General features: G+C 47.6%; 4 protein-coding genes across 4 annotated transcripts; 2 read left to right on the plus strand and 2 right to left on the minus strand.

Annotated features, from left to right (window-relative positions):
* Nucleotides 1-326: 326 nt before the first annotated feature.
* Nucleotides 327-1,800, minus strand: BKA67DRAFT_509900 (galactosyl transferase GMA12/MNN10 family protein; the record flags this gene model as incomplete). The annotated part of the gene is made up of 3 exons (XM_046097277.1): nucleotides 327-990; nucleotides 1,042-1,330; nucleotides 1,386-1,800. 3 exons carry the CDS (start codon nucleotides 1,798-1,800, stop codon nucleotides 327-329), a joined length of 1,368 nt encoding a protein of 455 aa, XP_045964164.1.
* Nucleotides 1,801-7,623: 5,823 nt separating this feature from the next.
* BKA67DRAFT_641193 (glycoside hydrolase family 16 protein) lies at nucleotides 7,624-8,875 on the plus strand. The gene has a single exon (XM_046105769.1). The coding sequence runs from the start codon at nucleotides 7,734-7,736 to the stop codon at nucleotides 8,712-8,714; it is 981 nt and encodes a 326-aa protein (XP_045964165.1). The 5' UTR covers nucleotides 7,624-7,733; the 3' UTR covers nucleotides 8,715-8,875.
* Nucleotides 8,876-11,463: 2,588 nt separating this feature from the next.
* BKA67DRAFT_653237 (uncharacterized protein) lies at nucleotides 11,464-12,843 on the plus strand (the record flags this gene model as incomplete). The annotated part of the gene is made up of 1 exon (XM_046106329.1): nucleotides 11,464-12,843. One exon carries the CDS (start codon nucleotides 11,464-11,466, stop codon nucleotides 12,841-12,843), a length of 1,380 nt encoding a protein of 459 aa, XP_045964166.1.
* Nucleotides 12,844-14,719: 1,876 nt separating this feature from the next.
* Nucleotides 14,720-17,382, minus strand: BKA67DRAFT_508593 (sulfate permease; the record flags this gene model as incomplete). The annotated part of the gene is made up of 4 exons (XM_046097168.1): nucleotides 14,720-15,336; nucleotides 15,395-16,853; nucleotides 16,910-17,055; nucleotides 17,112-17,382. 4 exons carry the CDS (start codon nucleotides 17,380-17,382, stop codon nucleotides 14,720-14,722), a joined length of 2,493 nt encoding a protein of 830 aa, XP_045964167.1.
* Between the last annotated feature and the right edge of the window lie 345 nt (nucleotides 17,383-17,727).

A 17,727-nucleotide genomic window follows, 5' to 3' on the forward strand; every position in this document is an offset into this window, starting at 1 on the left:
ATTCTCATTTGAACATCTAGATATACACAATAGACTTAGTACATATACACATGAATCGTCGGACCTTTCCCGTTTGCCTTCGCACGACGCCAGGAAATAAATAGTAAAAGAAACAGTGACTCCTAGCTGGGTCAAATCTTCTAGCTCGGCAAGCAACACACAAGTCCAGCAGTGATATACCGGCCATACATGCAGAATTGGGTGTAATATCAGGCAAACGGATTCACCCTGGCAGAGATCGTACAACTGTGGCAACAAGGACGGTGGTGTGCCCTGGGTGTGTGTTGTTTGGTGAAGGGTAGATGGGATTCGACAAGGTCGAGACCTTATAGTTTGACCTTGCGGCCAGTAAGCTTGTACCAAACGACTGCGACCATATCTTCTTTGAACCGCTCCCAAGGGTTCCGGTTGAGATAATAGCTCAACTCGCGGAAGTTATACATCTCGCCCCAGCAGTCCCGCCCCCATTCGCATCCAGCCATGTTCACTACGAAGTCTCGATCCGTTTGATCGTAGTGAATCCGGGTGTCGTTGCCGTTGTCCGAGCAGGCACCATTAGGAAAGCTGTTGATCTTCCTCTGAGGAATGAAAGCAGTGTGCTTGCGAATCCATGGCTGCGTGATGTATAGTTGCTCCAGTGCATCTTGCTCTTTGTGTTCCCATTCCATGTGCTTCTGTTCATACATCACAGGGTCCCACCAGATGTCCAGTAACCGGTCAGTCCAGTCGCTACGCCTTACAAAAAATGAGCCTAGGTTGAATCCGGAGCAGTCTTGAGGCAGAATCAGATTCACCGAGTCGACATTACCGTCGCCCAAGGCATTCTGTGACTCTTCGTCGAGGTAATTGGCTTTGATTGGGTGTGAAATATTAAGCGGGTTGTATTCGTTGATGTCGCGGTAAATGTTCTTCTGCAGATCATTGAAGATGTGACTTTGCAAGGAGTATGAAGGCTCCATAACAAAGGTGTTCAGGTCCAGCCACCAAACCCTACACCTGTTAGCCTAGGCTTCCTCTCAATGCGTATTACCATCAACTTACCACTCAGCCTTGGGATATTTCCTGAAGCTGTTCCTGATTGCGTCCACCTTCTCCCAGCTCTCACGCCATTCGTGCGCGTAGCGCTTCTTTGTGCTCATGTCCACTATCTCAAGATCATAGCCCCAGTTGGACACATATTTGCGTTTGTTTCGAACACTGTCTCTTTCAATGGCCCATTCTCGAGCACCTTTCCACTCCATGACACCACCGCCAACATTCGCTGCCAGAATGATGACGAATCGTTCGCCGCCTCCCAACCAAGTCGCTCTTCTCCAGTAGTACCATAGGGCTAGGAGATGGTTAGTTTCAGGACGAAAGCATACAAAATACCAAACACGACTCACGAGTAATCCAGAAGAGCATGTAACACAGAAGCAGGATTCCAAGAATCGCTAGCCTCGTCTTAGACTTTCTGCTCATGCGCGTCGTTATCGCTCGCAATCTCCCCGCGAGCGGCACATTCCAATTACGACGTGCTGGCTTCTCTTTTTCGGCATAATAATCGTGGTTTGTAGCAAAAGTGGGCAGACTGCTCGATATGCGCCGCATGTGTCGTTGAAAGAAACCTTGGTTCTGTGTCGAGAAAGACGGATAGCCGCTAACCCCCTGACTCTTGAGTCTTGCAGACTCCCAGGTCACATTGTGGCCATTTCCAGCAGGACCTCTCGCGGGGCTCGATCGACCACTCGTGTTAATATCCAGCCCGGGTGAAGACCATCCTCCTCCAGGCACCGGTGAGGGGCTCCTACTCAGGGACATGGCCACGTTCGGTGTACCTAAAGGGGGAAGAGGTGCGCGTTAACAAAGGTGCACAGCTGGTTGGGTTCTTCTTCTACCTATTCTGCATTGCGACGTACCAGGAATTGGGGTCAGAGGCCCCTTGACTCCCAGATGCTGGGAGCCGCTGCGTGGGGCCAGTGAAGGAGGTGTCGCGGTTGCTGAGGATGCTGAGGATCGCCTCCTGTGGTGTGAAAATCCGCGGGGTGCCGTGAAAGCAGTCGACTTCGAAGAGTCGGGGTTCGTGTGTTGTGACGCCACTTTCAATGTTGTTCGGGTGCAATTCGAAGACAACTTCGACCGGATGCGAAGCCCTCAACGAAGAAGCACGGCACGTTTCGGGGAGAACAAGGTCAGGAAAGGTGGCTCAGCCGTCGCAAATGATCTGGGAGACAAAGCCAAGTGTCTCAAAGTCTCGGCACCGCTTTGAGTTACGCCGCTGCCGTTGCGTGGCCGTTTGGCAAATGTGACACCTTGTGCAAGTTCAGCTTCGGCAAGACTTGATGGTGGCCTAAGTTAGACTGGGTGTAAGAAGTGAAGACTCTCAGAATGTGCAGTCTGTGGAGTCTGTGGAAATCGCGAGTAGTGGTAGAGTTGATTGCATGACCCGCCAATTATGTGCTTTTGTTCGTATTGATCGACAGGGTTATTGCTATTTTGCCGGGGGGGATGCGTTCCTGTCAGCAAACTCTCGGGTGGGAAATACCACACCACGCCACTGTCCACTTATTCAGCGCACCAACAATCACACAGGATAGATGATGGTTACTGGCGGGCGTTCTGTGCCAAAGCTGCCATGGACGAAGAGCGTCCAAGAGGAGATCTAGTATTCAACGAAGATGAAATAGCAACACAGTACGACCTCCCTTATATCACCAAGTGAGTGTGTCAGGGTAGATTGCGGTCTGCAAACATTGGCTCCTCGGCCAATCCAATTCAATGATAAGGCAAGCGGGACCAGCTATGTAATCTGGATCACTGCGCATCTGCACCTAAAGACGCTGTCAAGATTCCTTTTCCACACGTCTTGTATCACCTCGCGTACAGCTACATGATCTCATATGGCAAGCTGTAGCAATCTGTCCACTTCATACATCCTTTGAGCGTTCCGCTCCAATATTCTCCGGATTTCAAAGCCTTCCCCAGCTGTTAATGGGTGGGAAATGTTGAAGGTGTCAATCTCTAAAATAGATTACCATGTAGGGATGATCAATCAGTGGCAGATTAGCCTCCGTCTTAACCCCTGCGCTCGCTCGCTTCGGCGAGCCTCCTAAATAAGGCCGTAACTGTCACTGGCCCGAGCTTCGAGCCAAGCAACCGGAAAGAGGTCCAGTTCATGTGGGGGTTATTGCGCTATTCTGGATGTCCACAATGGCTGGAGCTGAGAATGATCAATTGCGCGTCCGTGTTCTGAAGGGGGGGGATGAAAACCTGAAAAAATGAACAAAAAATGAATGAAATATAAAGAAAACGAATGAAATATAGAAAATTTTGTATTTATAAAAATAAAAATAATATAAAAACCCTGCCAATATTTTCGGCTCATGCGTGCTCATGTACTTTAACAGTTGAGCTAATTGATGGCACGTTGTTTGTCCGGCCAGGCGTTATTATATATGGATAATATAAGGAATCGCTTCTGAGATCCTACCCATTTATACCTCTTCTCATTAACCTGAACCAAACAGTTCACATTCAACTTAGCAAAGGAGCTGAGGAGTAAGATAATCCTTATCCAAGCGTATATAGAGTCGTTCATGAAGCATAAATCATGTTACACCCGGCTCTCTAACTAATAGGTACATGGCTGCAACTCCAACGTTGTGGATATTTAGTCCGCTGGGTGTGAATTTTAAATTGTTGCTCATTGACTCCAGATCAAACGATCATGTCGACTGCAATTTGTTGGATGGGCTGCTTATTGAATCAACCCTACGTCTTAATATTACTTTACAAGCATTTGTCACAAAATGCAAGTGCTGAAACCGGTTCCTTATCCAAACAAGTGGCTATAGTCTAGTCAAGGCTTTGAAAAGATTATACACTTGTAAGTGAAATTTATACCTTAACAAAGACTATAGTACACATCCCGGATAAATGGTCACATCGATCTACACCCATCGTCACGTCTCGCAAAAGCAAGTGAGGCCAGTCAAGCTCATATGTCTTTGTACCCTTCGGGAGCTTCTCAACTAGCTGCCACTCTTTAGTTACCACCTGTGGGATAATAAGCAGCCTACGTAAATCATACATGAATATAAACGAAAGACAGCTAATCTCCCTACTAGTTATGTCTCACTGTACAAGTACTTCCTCGAGTAGAGTTAGAGTTCCTTCCTCGATAAACGGGTAGTAAGAAGAAGTCGCACAATAATCAACTAATTGTACACGGCTGGGCACAAAGCTGCCTCGCTACACAAGAACTAACATTTTCTAAGAACAAAAAGTAAGGTAATTATCGAACAACTTAGTTATTAATCTATACTTTGCGGACTGAATCACTACTACCAAAATGGGCGGTCTTCTCCAGTTCCATGACTGCTAAATTGCTGATAATCTTAGTGTTATGCTCGGATGCAACTTATTCATGCATGCCGAACAGAAAAGAAAAGTATAAGATTACCAAGAAACTCAATGATAACCATCGCGCCCCTAACTGTCTATCACCGCCGGCAAGCAACTTTCAGAATTCTCTTCTGCTCTTTCTAGCATGTTTTTTGAGGCAGATACTACCTATCAGAGGCAATTGGGCTCTTCTTGAACGTTCCGTTATACTTCTTATAAACCCACGAGCCACCTAGAAGCGATACTTCTTGATTCCAAAAGTTGCAATGAACACAGCTATTTCGTTCTTGCTATTCATGCGCGATACGGCTAGGTACTAAGATTGAGACACGACACATGTATTTACTAAGAGTCCTCTGAAGCTCTCTGCCAAATATGTTCCGACAGCCTCAACTCCAAACGGCTCTCGATTAGTACAAGCACGACGGTACCACATGGATTCTAGGCAGCAAGGACCTTCAGAAAACGGTTTCCAGAACATTCCTCCCATACACAAAAGCAACTGTATCCTTGGACTGGTTAACAATACTCGACAATCCTCACAGTCCATCTTTAAAGGAAACGACTACTAATCCTAAAGAAGTGATACCATGTCGGCATCCATGGGCGGCAAGCAAGAGCATGACAATGGCCACGAGTTTTGGTTCAGCGGTGTTGGGTGAGTAGAGAATGGAAAACATCTCTACATTACACTTTAGTTTCACCTCTAATGTTCTTTTACAGATATTCTAGTGACGAAGGCCCTACCCTTATATATGGAATAAAAACCGCTTCTCCTGTGGGGACGACAAGAAATACTTGGTGCGATGCTCTCGCTATAAGATGGCACGTTACTATAACAAGGTCGGTATTCCTGGTCACCTATCTTGGTTGAACACGTATTAAGAGCTTGAGCCGTCGTGAGTGGTCTTCCAAGCTCCCGAGGCATTAAAAATATCCAGACATAGCCTTGAAGTACTCGGTTGGGGGAAATTACTGGCTCGTGGTGTTCTATAAGGATTGTCAGAAGCATGACTAGCTTAGGCACCGGGCAGTGTGCGAGCCACATCAGCAGCGTTCTGTTGTTAATTATTCTTAGCACCCGGAAGACGGAATTTGAGCTACTGGTTTCAGTTGTAGCGCGTGGCCGATATCTCCCACATGGATGCCAGCGAGCCCAATAATGCAGGTGAGGCCGTGATCCGCGTCAAGGGTGAGGAGGGCCAATCTGGACCTATTGTCGAGTAAAGGCCTCTGTGGTGCAAGCTATGGGTAATACAAAGCAACCAGAAAAGACATTACAAATGATTGGTCTTGGCCACATTCAACCTGGTCGACGTGAGCGTAATTTATCCCGTGGCTCAGAGCAATCCCTAGATAGTTGCACTATGTAGTTGCTATAGTTGTGTGTTCGTCTTATGGCGCTAATTCACAGAAATGCAGACAAGTGCGACGAAGTACGTGAACTTTCGTACTAGCGTTTACGGAGTGTTACGCTGTGATATACCTAAGCCATCGATGCTTCAGCCAGCTAGTGTTAACCGTAATGGTCACTTTGAATGAATATATATATGACCGTAGATATTTTGGTTGGGGTATCAATCTCTAAAACGATTGGTAATATACGATGTTAGCACAGTGCCTCAATCACATGTCACGACCAGCAATGAGTGCTCAACTTGTAACATGGAGATCTCCACAATGCCAGGATTCCCAAAGTTGATCGCCCATCTACCGATCAACTGGGATCCGATTAAGCAATTAGCTTAAGCTTCAGATGAGAACAGGGGAGAGGCCTGGCTCGTCAAATTGGGGTTTCCGGTCTGATCATGTATATATCTTATGAGAACAAGATTGAAGGCGATAGCGTTATGCCTTGGGGAATGTCCCTGGTCAAGCACCGTTACTAGGACTACAGCGCAGCTTTGGTCGTCTTGCTCACCGCTCAACACCATCCTTGAGACCGCGGCATGGACATGGGCTTGGGCAATTCTTAAGGTGCTAGAAGTAAATATTCTGTACCGACGTGGCTAGACTGAGGCTATATGTAAGTGAGCTTTAGAGAATAAGTCCTTTTCATTAGGGTTGTGAAGATGAAGTAAGCTAAGCAACAGGGGCGAATAGTACATAGTCAAGAAAGTATGGATGCACAGGTTGAAAATGTTTCGTTTGACGTTTCAAGAAGCTTGCAGATCTACCAATCCGAAGAGCCTCAAGAGGGCTGGGCGGCGGGGGCAGGGGTTGAAATGTGGCATATTAGTGGGGTTCCAGCGCCAAGGCGGCAGCTGCCCGGACCCATTGATCCATGCCCAAGTTTGGGAAACACTCCAATCATGCCAGCGATTGGCTGCGAGATCTTCTTGTCCATCACCTTCATTCCTCCGTGGAAACGCCTCAGGCGCTTGACAGCAATTCATCCAAGTATCTGCCATGGAGCTACCGTCTCATCTGAGCCAAACTCGGCGCCCTCTGGGTCCTTGGAGGGAACGCTGGTCCAATCTACATCTTTATGCGATGGACAAAGCTCCTAAGTCGTAGGTCGCCGCCACAAACGCCAAGTGCTTTATTTGACAGCCGTTGAGCCATGATAGTCTGTGTGCAAGGGGTTTCTGGATACAGAAGGGTTGCTTCTCAGACTTGATTGGTGTCTTTGTATAATAGCTGCAAGCTTCTAGACCACATTACGACCAGGATGTTTCGGTTGGAAGCTGACGCTGCATGTGTTGTGCGCTACCGAGCATGTCTAAACAGAACCCAGACCATTGATTGGTAGCAAGCACTCCTCTTGATCGTAGTCGGATACTCTTTCCTGACCTCACCCTGCCATGTCCAACGTTAAAGAAGCTGGCACTTCCCGCACACTGTCACTCGGTCGTTTCTTTGGACGCCGTCTGCAGCTAAGTTGTGACTATCCCCTGACTCGACATCTCCTCTGCATCTACTTCGATTCATTGAGCCGTCACTCTCTAAGCGGCTTTGCCATTATAGACTCTACTTCTAGCCTTTCATTTGGCACGCAATCTTAGTCTGGCACTTGATTGCTTCATTGTTTCACTACTGACTTTGTCGAGATCTCAATGTCATTGTTGCTCACTGGAAGACGATAAGAAAGGCTTGCGCTTGACAGTATTTGTTCTCGCTACAATTACCACTGCTACAGACATTCATTCAAATTGGACAGTTCACACCAGTTTCACTTGGTCGTTACTTCCTCGGTACTCTCCTGTCTATAAAAATTTGCTGGTGCAAGTTACTCAGAAGCTACCTTGAAGGCACCTTCCACGGACACGCTCATTATTTAGCACAATAAACAGAGACGACTCATCCTATCGAAGACATCTACATCAGATTAGCACTAATCAGCACTCGAGATGGTCCGCACAAGGTCTCTTTTGCGCTTTGGCGTAATTGCTTCGCTTAGTGCCATAACCCACGCGACGTATAGCATTGAAGACACGTACGACACCAGCAGCTTCTTTGATGGTTTCGACTTCTATAGTGGCGCTGATCCAACCAATGGATTTGTGCAATACCACACTGCAGCACTTGCAAATTCTTCTTCTCTTGCCGGGTATGCGAACGGCGGTATCTACTTAGGAGCGGATTACGAGACGGTGAACCCATCTTCACCTGGCCGAGGTTCAACCAGGGTTAATTCTAAAAAGACATACACCAAAGGCCTTTTTATTGCTGATATTGCGCACATGCCGACAACCTCAAAGAACGGGTGCGGGCTCTGGCCTGCCTTCTGGATGTTTGGTGAGGAGGGTGGCTGGCCAAATTCAGGTGAAATCGACATCATCGAGGGAGTTAACTCAGTCACATCGACGACCATGACACTTCACACTAGCGCCGGTTGTTCCTTCAGCCAGGGCGACTGCAATGCTGGCAACGGCAACACGGGCTGCCCCCAACCTACCAATAACACGCAGACTTTCGGCTCCGGATTCAACGCCATAGGTGGTGGAGTATACGCCGTCGAGTGGACCAGTGAAGCCATCTCGATTTGGTTTTTCCCACGCGCGGCCATTCCGTCGGATGTTACTTCTGGCAGCCCTGATCCGACAAATTGGGGCATGGCCGCAAGTACCTTTTCCGGCTCAGGCTGCAACATCGACGATCACTTTCAAGAGCATACCATCGTCTTCAACGTCGACTTTTGCGGCGATTGGGCGGGTAAGGTGTGGAGTACGGATAAAACTTGCTCTGCGCTTGCCAGCACATGCCAGGAATACGTCGCTGCCAACGCTGGCGATTTCCAGGAAGCGTACTGGCTTATCAACTCTGTCAAGGTCTATTCGCAAAATACCTCGGCTAAGCGAGGTCTTGTGCCTCGACCCTTCATGGCGTAATCGAGTTGACGATACGTAATGAAGTTACAGTATATAAGTGGTTGATGGAAGTGGAACAAGGCGTTTGTACATTTATATTCATGAGAAAGGCGATACCCGAGGAGTAACAAAGGCGTTCAGGATGTTATTTCGAAATTTTAGCAGAGTTAAATACAGTGGACCTAGCTGGAGTGTTGCAGGGCAACGTCATGTTCCAGCTACCCGAAAGATAGTGCTAGATATATTCATGGAGTTAAATATTGTCATCTTGCATACATCAACTTCTCTTTGTTGGGCTTTATGGATATTTGTGCTTAGGTCAAACATATTGTCGAAACAGCCGAAAAATAATTCCCACCGAGCTTCCATGTTAAATGTTATTAGCGAATTCAATCTCAATGGTGTAAAAGTAAATTTAAACCAAAAAATTTGTGCTCATTTTGACAACGGTATATTCACTATTGCTGCTCCACCAACCGGTTTACAACCGTGAATATTCGGGCCGTGAAATTGGGCCAGATCCCACAAGGCTGGAGATCCGATTCAGCCCAACATGAGTCAACAGCGATGTCTAAGCGTTCTTCACTGGCCTCCTAGGATGGCCTAGTAACAAAAAGGTACCGCCGCAAAGGTTGCTGGACGCCCCTCGCTCCTTTATGTTGGGTTCTTGTGCCTATTGTGGTAGCACTCCAACAACCCACGAATTAGAAGCAGTTGATATAACTTACTCCAATGTTGACCATTGGCCCTTGGGGGCGGTTGGTATTACTCCATGGACTCGGCAATTCCTCATAACAGAGATACTGATCATCAGCGGCGAAACAACACGTGATGGAGTTCTTGCCAAATCGCGAGACACATGCATCTCGAGGTCTCTCATCTTCTGCATGTTCCCTGTCTGGAGAAACGGCTTGTTTCATCAGACCACGCGACCGGGACCTGGCCGAAAGACTCGTACTTCAACGAATGCCCTGACCCGAAATTCGTTTATCAAGTTGGCCAGTTGGTCCTTGATGGCTTCGTCCCTTGCAGATGATCTTCTTTCGTGGTGGATATCGATGATACATGACTGAAGACGCTTTCCCAATGGGCATGAGTCACTGCAACAGTGGTATATTAATGCGCGTGACTTTTTACCAAGTGAAAAGCGGTGTAACCTCTACATCATCATCTAATACCGGCCCTGGGAGTGGATGAATTAACCAATCAGCCGACTTATGGATACTTTCGAGGCATCTACGTTTTCATACCCAGGGCAATGTTTTCAAGTAGCTCCAAGAGTCAAGCGAACAAACGGACATCTGTGGGTATTCAGGAGCAAGGGGGGTGTCATTTGATCCAGATACGCTCTGACGATATCTCTGGTTTTTGGCAATATGCGACTTCTGGGCTTGAATATGGTCGGCCTCTGGATCCTTAGATATTCCATTTCATATGTATGTCCAAGGGATAATGGTGGCGACAGAGGTGGACCAATACAACGCAAGGCCCATGAGCTTCTGAAGAAACCGGGCCGAGATCCTAGAAAGTAATCACGCCGGTGGTATGATGGGATTACCTCGTCGGTCAAGGCCGCTGCAAGCATTATGTTTTGCTGCTGCCTGTGCTCAGTATGCAAGCGGGTGAACTGTTCCAGAAAATCAGGCTGCGGCAGCGGCAGTGTGTCCGAGGTACCACGCCCCTTTCTCAAAATAGGAGATGTCATCATGATTGTACGTAGTCATATCGGTGAGAGCTACCCAAACGATGTCCCATAATGCATGTGCCCGAGGCAGCCCTCCGACAGAAGCCCATAATTCGTAGTGTCGCTTTCCACCCGACTTAGTGATGGTTTGGATCACTTGATCGATCGCAAGTCAATGCGTCCGCCCGATGGCCTTCCTTGCATATTTCGCAACTGGTGAATAGGAGTGACCGATATGGGGGTCCTCAAAGATTTCTCGAAGTAGTGAAAGAAGCCTTGCTGGCCTACAGAGTGGTCGCCCCGGCGGCATTTCTGGCCCCCAAGCCCCAACTAGCGCGGCCAGAAAGCGTGACCCCAATAGACGTGAGGACCCAGTGAAACGGAGTAAAAATGGAGGTGGTGGCCTTTCATGCGACCGTGGCTCGTTGTACGCTTGTTGCTTTGCAGTGCCCTCCAGCTTATACAAGGCAGACATTGAACGTTGGGAAGGTAGTTGATGCGGCTCACAGTTGCGATGAAAGGCTCGACGCTTACTGACCAATAGCGTCGTGGAGGCTTTGTTCGACCACTTCCTACGCTAGTTTGCATTGCAACTGCACATGCAGCATCTTACTTTACACGCAATCAATCACTCCCGCTCATGGAAATGGCTCGTTCAGAAGATACCATAACAGATGACATGTACACATTTCGACGTCAAGGGTGTGTCGAAACGGGCCCTGCGACCCAATTCGTGGTTCAGCCCCGAAGTTCCATTAACTGGATGATATCATTCGAGTTATCAGTTGGAACTTAAACCAGAAGCCGGTGCAAGTACCTTGCGTCTGTTAATAGTAGATCGAGTTGGCTATCAATACGTCAAGTGACTGCACCGTGGTGTCTTCAATGACTCCTGTGCAGGCCAAAACACCCCGGTGCCAGTCTCCCTATCGGGCCTCTATCATCATTCTTTGGGCGAACACAATGACTCCCCCTTTCTGCCGGCTTCTGTGATCACCGCGGATTTATTTCTATATAATAGCCCAATCACTCTCGTATGGTTAGAGTTAATCCTCATGGTCAAATTAGGGACTTGTTTTCTTCCTCATGCCTCCTTCTGCCTCGCCCTTAGAGCAGTTCAGTCAGCTCTCCATCGAAAAAATGCCTCCAACTACGCGTTTACAACATCGCAGCCAGCGACACGAGTCTAGTACTGAGTCTGAGGACAGCTCAGACGAGTCCACTCAAGCAGACAACTGTATTCGGTTTCCATCTAAACTAATATATACACTCGAGGGCCTCGACAAAGACAAGCGTCGACATGCCATAGACGCCATTGAGGATCCTTCTCAAATCATCTTACAGAAGTGTGCAGCAAGGGAGAAGTTCGTGGTTTTCCAGGTGTCTGAGTTGAAACACTTTGACATACGAAGTGGTTCTAAAGAAAGTCGATGGGAGACACCAAGTTGCAGTTGTCAGGATGGAATGACTGGTCAAACTCCTTGCCGTCATATCCTTTGGTTATTTGACCAGATCACGTCACAATTATTCGACATCCGAGATGAGTTGCTTACGCTGAATGATCAAGGGATCTCTAACCGACTTGAAGACCCATACGACATGATCACGCGATGCCATCTCAATATCCTTGCCGACGACCTCCACATTCAAAGTTCGGGGAAAGTATCCGACGCACGGGATGGTCCCTATAACCCGCGACGTGTCGAGGAGGTTCGCGAAGTTCTTGCTTCTCTGCATCGCACCCCTGTCGACCAGTACCGTCCGGATATTTTTACCTCTCCTACAGGTGGAACACGGCCTGTAAAGCGGAACGACCTGGAGTGCACGGTTTTCCGCATGTTATGTGAGAATAATGAGTTCTTCCACTATTTCATGTCTTGCATGCGAAACGATGAACTTATCCACAATCCCTTCAGAAAGCTTCAGAAGAGGGCGGATGCTGTTCTGGCAGAACACGATGCATATGCAAAATCCGTTTCGGCCAACTCAGATGATGAAGAGTATCCTGCGAATGTTCAGTGGTGCGCTATGCATCTGCGAATTATCGTGCAGAAGATCCAGACATGCGCCCTCAGGTCTCGGCGTCCTCTTGAGTTCTGGGAGCGTCGGGAAGCCGCGCGCTGTCTTCTTCGTATCCTTAAAGAAGTTGTTGACCGCTGTGAGGATTTACCTCCTACCCATGCGCCAAAGCTAGATCGGAATTTGTACATCAATCTTATCGGAGATCGAGATCACAATTTCGCCATTGGTGCACTCAATTCGCTCTCCCCGGATGCAATTCATCCACTGGCAGATGATCTGAGTCAAACTATCGACAATATGAGTACACATGGTGTACCTGCCACTTACGTGGAGAAACTCCGAGAAATCCACCAAAGAGCTCGAAAGGCTCGCGTGCTCAATTCTACTTTAGGCTCAAAACGCCACAGAGGAGGTCAGGGTGGTAGAGCAAAACGTGCAAGGTAAGACTAGAAGTGGCAATCTCAATTGGTTATGAGGTCTCAGAGCTGGTCTCCAGGATGGGTAGCAAGTTGGGATTGGTTCGCTTCTGTCGACATATTCTTTTTTCACTCAAATCCTGGCAAACATTTCCAATAACTCCCTTCGTAACATCTGGCACATCTTTGATTTACCTTCGAGTCAGTCTTGTCTTATTTATTTTTCTATTGTCAATACTGTTCAAGCAGTAGACACATAAAATAGCACGTGACTTAAAAAAAAAGTCTTAATGTTCTAAGTAAAAAGTATGTTCATGGTGCGGTCTCCATCTTTCCAAACTCCTCAAACACATCGGAACGGACGCCAGACAACATTCTTATTAGACAAACTTCGTCTCGGTTCACTCTTAAATACCATTCTGGTATTCTACTATATCTCTACATCAGTCTCAGAGACCACAACATTTTCGAAGATCAAATCAATCTCTCCTAGACTCCAGCCTGAGTTCCGACTGCAATCAAATTTACGCCCACATCAGAACATTCGACGAGCATTAATTTTGCAAATGTTCCAGCTGGTCATAACGGATATGCAATGGGTCACTAATGCACCGAAGATGCCGCATGATTATACCAGGATGTCTTATAGGGTGATACCAGAAGTGCGCATGCGGTCAATAATACTACAAGAATGTACATTGCTATCAATGTTACGATGCCGAAGTTATTAGAGCGGATGAAGAGGAACATACAAACGACAAAACCGTAAACGCCAGACTGATTGCTACAGCTACCTTGCTTAGCTATTAGACCAATGGGAGTATAGAAGAATATGGAACACGGCCTAGAATTATAATTTAGTGCCACTTATTATCTACAAAGGTTAAATCGAGATTTATTTATTATTTAAAAAAATGTTTTAAATTAAATTAGAAACGGCTTACCTAACCCCTTCGTGAGGAGTTCATCCGTATTCGACGTTAACAGTAAGTTAAATAAGAAACATTTGTTCAATGATAATTCTAACGAAAATTCTGTGCAAACATAACACACACTACGATTCGGTAAGATCCTTCTGAAAAATGTTATTCACAGACCAGGATCTCACTACCGACTGAATCTTGCACTTGTATTAGAGGCCTTTCAATGGAATTCATAGCAGCTTGGGTTTGCTAGCATCAGTGTCACAAACGTAATTGAGTCCATTTTTAATCTGTCGACCTTCATATTAAATATATCCAGTCCTTGATGACTGCGCTAAAGGAAAGAGAGCAGTATGGCAGGCCACCATGAAAACTTTAACGACAAGTCTCCTATAACTGTTAGATCTTGCGTACATGAGTGAAGGTAAGGCTATTCACAGCTTAGTGCAACGACGAAGCATCGTTTAGTAAACTGGTCTAAGGGGATCATCAGCCCCTACCCCAAGGTTCACCTCAATTCCTTTGAATCAAGGAATGCATACCTGGTTTTGTAGAGTTCAACTAACGTATGGACACCTGTCTTGCATTAGAACAATGACTGCGGCAACACCAGACTGAAATCACCATTCTGGGCCTTTGCTATTTATTGCCATCGCATGAACCAACCCGTCTGCAACCTGAATCGAGGTTTTGGCCAACAAAGGCGGAGACGGGTTCAAAACACTTTGCGCGAGTTTCGCCTGTTCCTGCAGCCCTGGGATACTGGTTAAATCGTCACAAAACATTTGGGAATTGAATAACAGAAAATAATATCAATAAATCGGGCGATCATTTTCGATCGCAGGTATCCAGGTAAGCAGGTGTATCCATACAACTAAACCCCAAATCCGGGCAAAAGTAAACCTTGTCCAACCAAGCGCCATAATCTCTTTAGTGCAAAGCATATACAACAACAGCGCACTGTTTATTACATTATCCATCTCAAATAGTTGCCTCCGCGCCAGGGTTGCTGACAGTACCATCTGCATGCTTCACCCGTGCCTCGATATTAGCAACAGCGCTTTGCAATGCACTAGTGAGGTCAATGTGGAACAATGGCCTGTTAAGGCCATGGACAGCGACTCTCCTCTTGGCTTGCGTAGTGTTACCCTTGTCAATGCTGCCGCTGGAGCTACTCTCGCCGATACCGCGCTCGATCAAATCTGGGTCGCCGGCATGCTGTGCGTCCGAGCTGCTAGCACGAGTCTGCTGGAAGCTAACTTCCTTCTCGTTGGCATCATGTTCAGCAACAGCCGCCGCGGATGAAGCACCGCCGATCTCGGCAACGCTGAAGATGGGTTGCCAGCGGCTCTGTAGGCCATCAGCGCGCTCCGATGGAAAGCCAAAGCCAGCAGAGACAAGGGCACGCTTGGTCCAGCGGTTGTTGACATGAGCAAAGTGCCAGTCGACGACATCTGGAGTCGTATAACGATCTAACTGATTTCGAACATCGATAAGTTGTTGCACAGAGGTAACGTCAACAGCGTTGACGGAGCTGAAATCAAGAATGATAGCCTTCAGCTCTGGAAGATGCGTATTAACGCGTTCACCCTTCTTGGCTGCAATGAAACAGTTAGTGTATGTTGCAGAAAAAGCAAGATTAGGGATAAGACTTACGACCAGGGTCGTTCCAAGGACGGTCACCCTTTCGTGGATAAGAGTCTAGCTTGGTGCGACGCGTATTGTCGAAGATGTGGTGAGTCATGTATTCAAGGGTGCTACCAGCGTTCGGGTAGTTGAAGCCTTCCGAGAAGCGATAAATGAAAACGCCTGGATAAGGGCTCGCGATGTCCACTTGAGGGTTTGAGCCGTCATCGTGTGAGATGGGTAAGAAAATGTTTCTCGTGGCTGGAGAATCCGAGGCACCATCGAATGTACCATACTCGCCAACCAAGTTGTTGTTACCTCCGATAACATGGTCGCCTAGAACCGAATGAACTTGGACACGGCCGAGGAAGCGACCATGATCGATCAGAAGCCTCACGATGTAGACGGCAAAAGAGATGGCAATGGTACAGTAGATACCAATCTCAATGGTCGTGAAAATCGTGACCAAAACACCAATAGCCCAGATCAGAACCTCTAGAGGTGAAACGCGCCAGAACTTGTAAAGAGTCTGAGGTGGCGTGATGAGATCACCCACGGCGTGAATGATAACGGCAGACAGGGATGAGTTTGGGATGTAAAAGAACACTGCCGGAAGAGCGTAGATTGCCAGCAAGACGACGATAGCTGTGATAACACCAGCCAATGGAGTTCTCACACCAGCCTTCGACTTGATAGCGGTTCGACTGAAAGATCCAGTTGATGGATAACCGCCCAAAAAAGGAGCAAGGAGGTTGGTAACACCGATGGCGACCATCTCTTGTGATGGGTTGATGATGTAGTTGTTAACTCGGCCAAACGACTTGGAGATGGCGATATGCTCGATCAAAAGCACGATAACAGAGGCGGGCAAATCGCTAACGAATGAGTTGATGATCTGGGTGTTGATGATAGGCACTGAAGCATGAGTGAAGCCTCGGGGCACGGTTCCCAAGATGTTAAATTTGGGATTGCTGCGGCTGTTCATGTTGGCAAGCCAACTGATCATGGTGTACAGGAGGATGACGAATGCAGTTCGCAGAGTTGCAAGGAAGAAAAACAACTTCTGCTTCTGAGGGTACCTCTTTGCGGCCGTACTACAAGACCAACGAATCAGGTAAAGCATGAACAGGGCCGTAAGCCCCATCGCGGCGTCGAGCTTCGCAGTTGGCAGGAACTTGAAGGTGTTGATGATGACCATATAGGTTGCGTCTCTGGTCGTGTACGGCTTGGCAAATGTCTCTCCTAACATGGTCGGCACTTGGCCAGCAGCGATATTAATAGCGGAACCAGTCATGAAGGCAGCCAACGAAACGAGCGGGATGAGTTCGACAATGCGTCCGAAGCGTATGATTCCGATGAAGAAAACGATTGCACCTGTAATGATCGCCAAAGCGCTGGCAATGACCTCAGGGTGGTCTTTGTATTCCGGAAGGATCGCGATGGCGCTGGTAACCACGTTTCCTGTGACAGTGGACATTACAGCCACAGGCTGTTGCACAAGAGGTTAGCCCAGGGCGAAGTCCGAAAAGAAACAGTTTTGCTTACACCGATGGTGATGTCTTTAGACGTTGCGAAGAACCAGTAGATCAGAACACCCATAAACGAGGAGTAGAGACCATATTGGACTGGCAGTTGCGCAAGCTTAGCGTATGCCATTCCTTGAGGAACAACAACAGCACCGATTGTGATACCTGTGAGGGCGTTAGCACAGAAGAAAAGTAACACTATGGGGAGCGCAACAACTAACCTGCAACCAGATCACCGATGAGCCACTGCAGGTTGTAAAAGCCGATCCATGAGAGAAACGGGAAAAGCGACCTCAAGTAATTGACAACATCGTGGCCAGTTGGAATGACTTCTTGGAACCACTCTGCAGTAGTTGGCTCTTCTTCAACGAAGGAATCGGCGGTATGGTTGGAGAAGACAGACTCTCCCCTCGTGACATCGCCAGGCTGTGAGTCCAACTTAATGCCAAGATACTTAGCCAATGTACGGCCAGTCTCTGTTCGTGAAGGCATCTTGTGTCTCTGCACAACTTTCAATCCCACCAAGGACTGAGATGCGAGAAGCGAGGATGGTTGGAGAGAAGTTCAAGATGGAGTTTTTCGAGGGTAGGATCGACCTCTGTATATGGAAGCACCCTGGTCGGGTAGAACCCAAATACTTTAGGTGTGATCCGGGATGGGCCCCAAGCGTCAGGATCTATATCCTCTTTCAGAATAGGCAGCTGGCTCGACCCAGGGGGATGGTTGATGTACGCCGGGCCTGCAGCCTGAGGGTTGCGGGACAAGATGACAAGGAAGCTTATTGAAAGCCACGAAAAGTCGACTCTACAGTTCTGGCCAGAATGTGCACGAAGCAGT

This window comes from Truncatella angustata (genome assembly GCF_020726525.1).
Source record: "Truncatella angustata strain MPI-SDFR-AT-0073 chromosome Unknown BKA67scaffold_1, whole genome shotgun sequence".
Taxonomy (NCBI): domain Eukaryota; kingdom Fungi; phylum Ascomycota; class Sordariomycetes; order Amphisphaeriales; family Sporocadaceae; genus Truncatella; species Truncatella angustata.

What these genes read in the sequence shown, in the direction of transcription:
- BKA67DRAFT_641193 (XM_046105769.1), top strand. Translation starts at nt 7,734, where the DNA reads ATGGTCCGCACAAGGTCTCTTTTGCGCTTTGGCGTAATTGCTTCGCTT.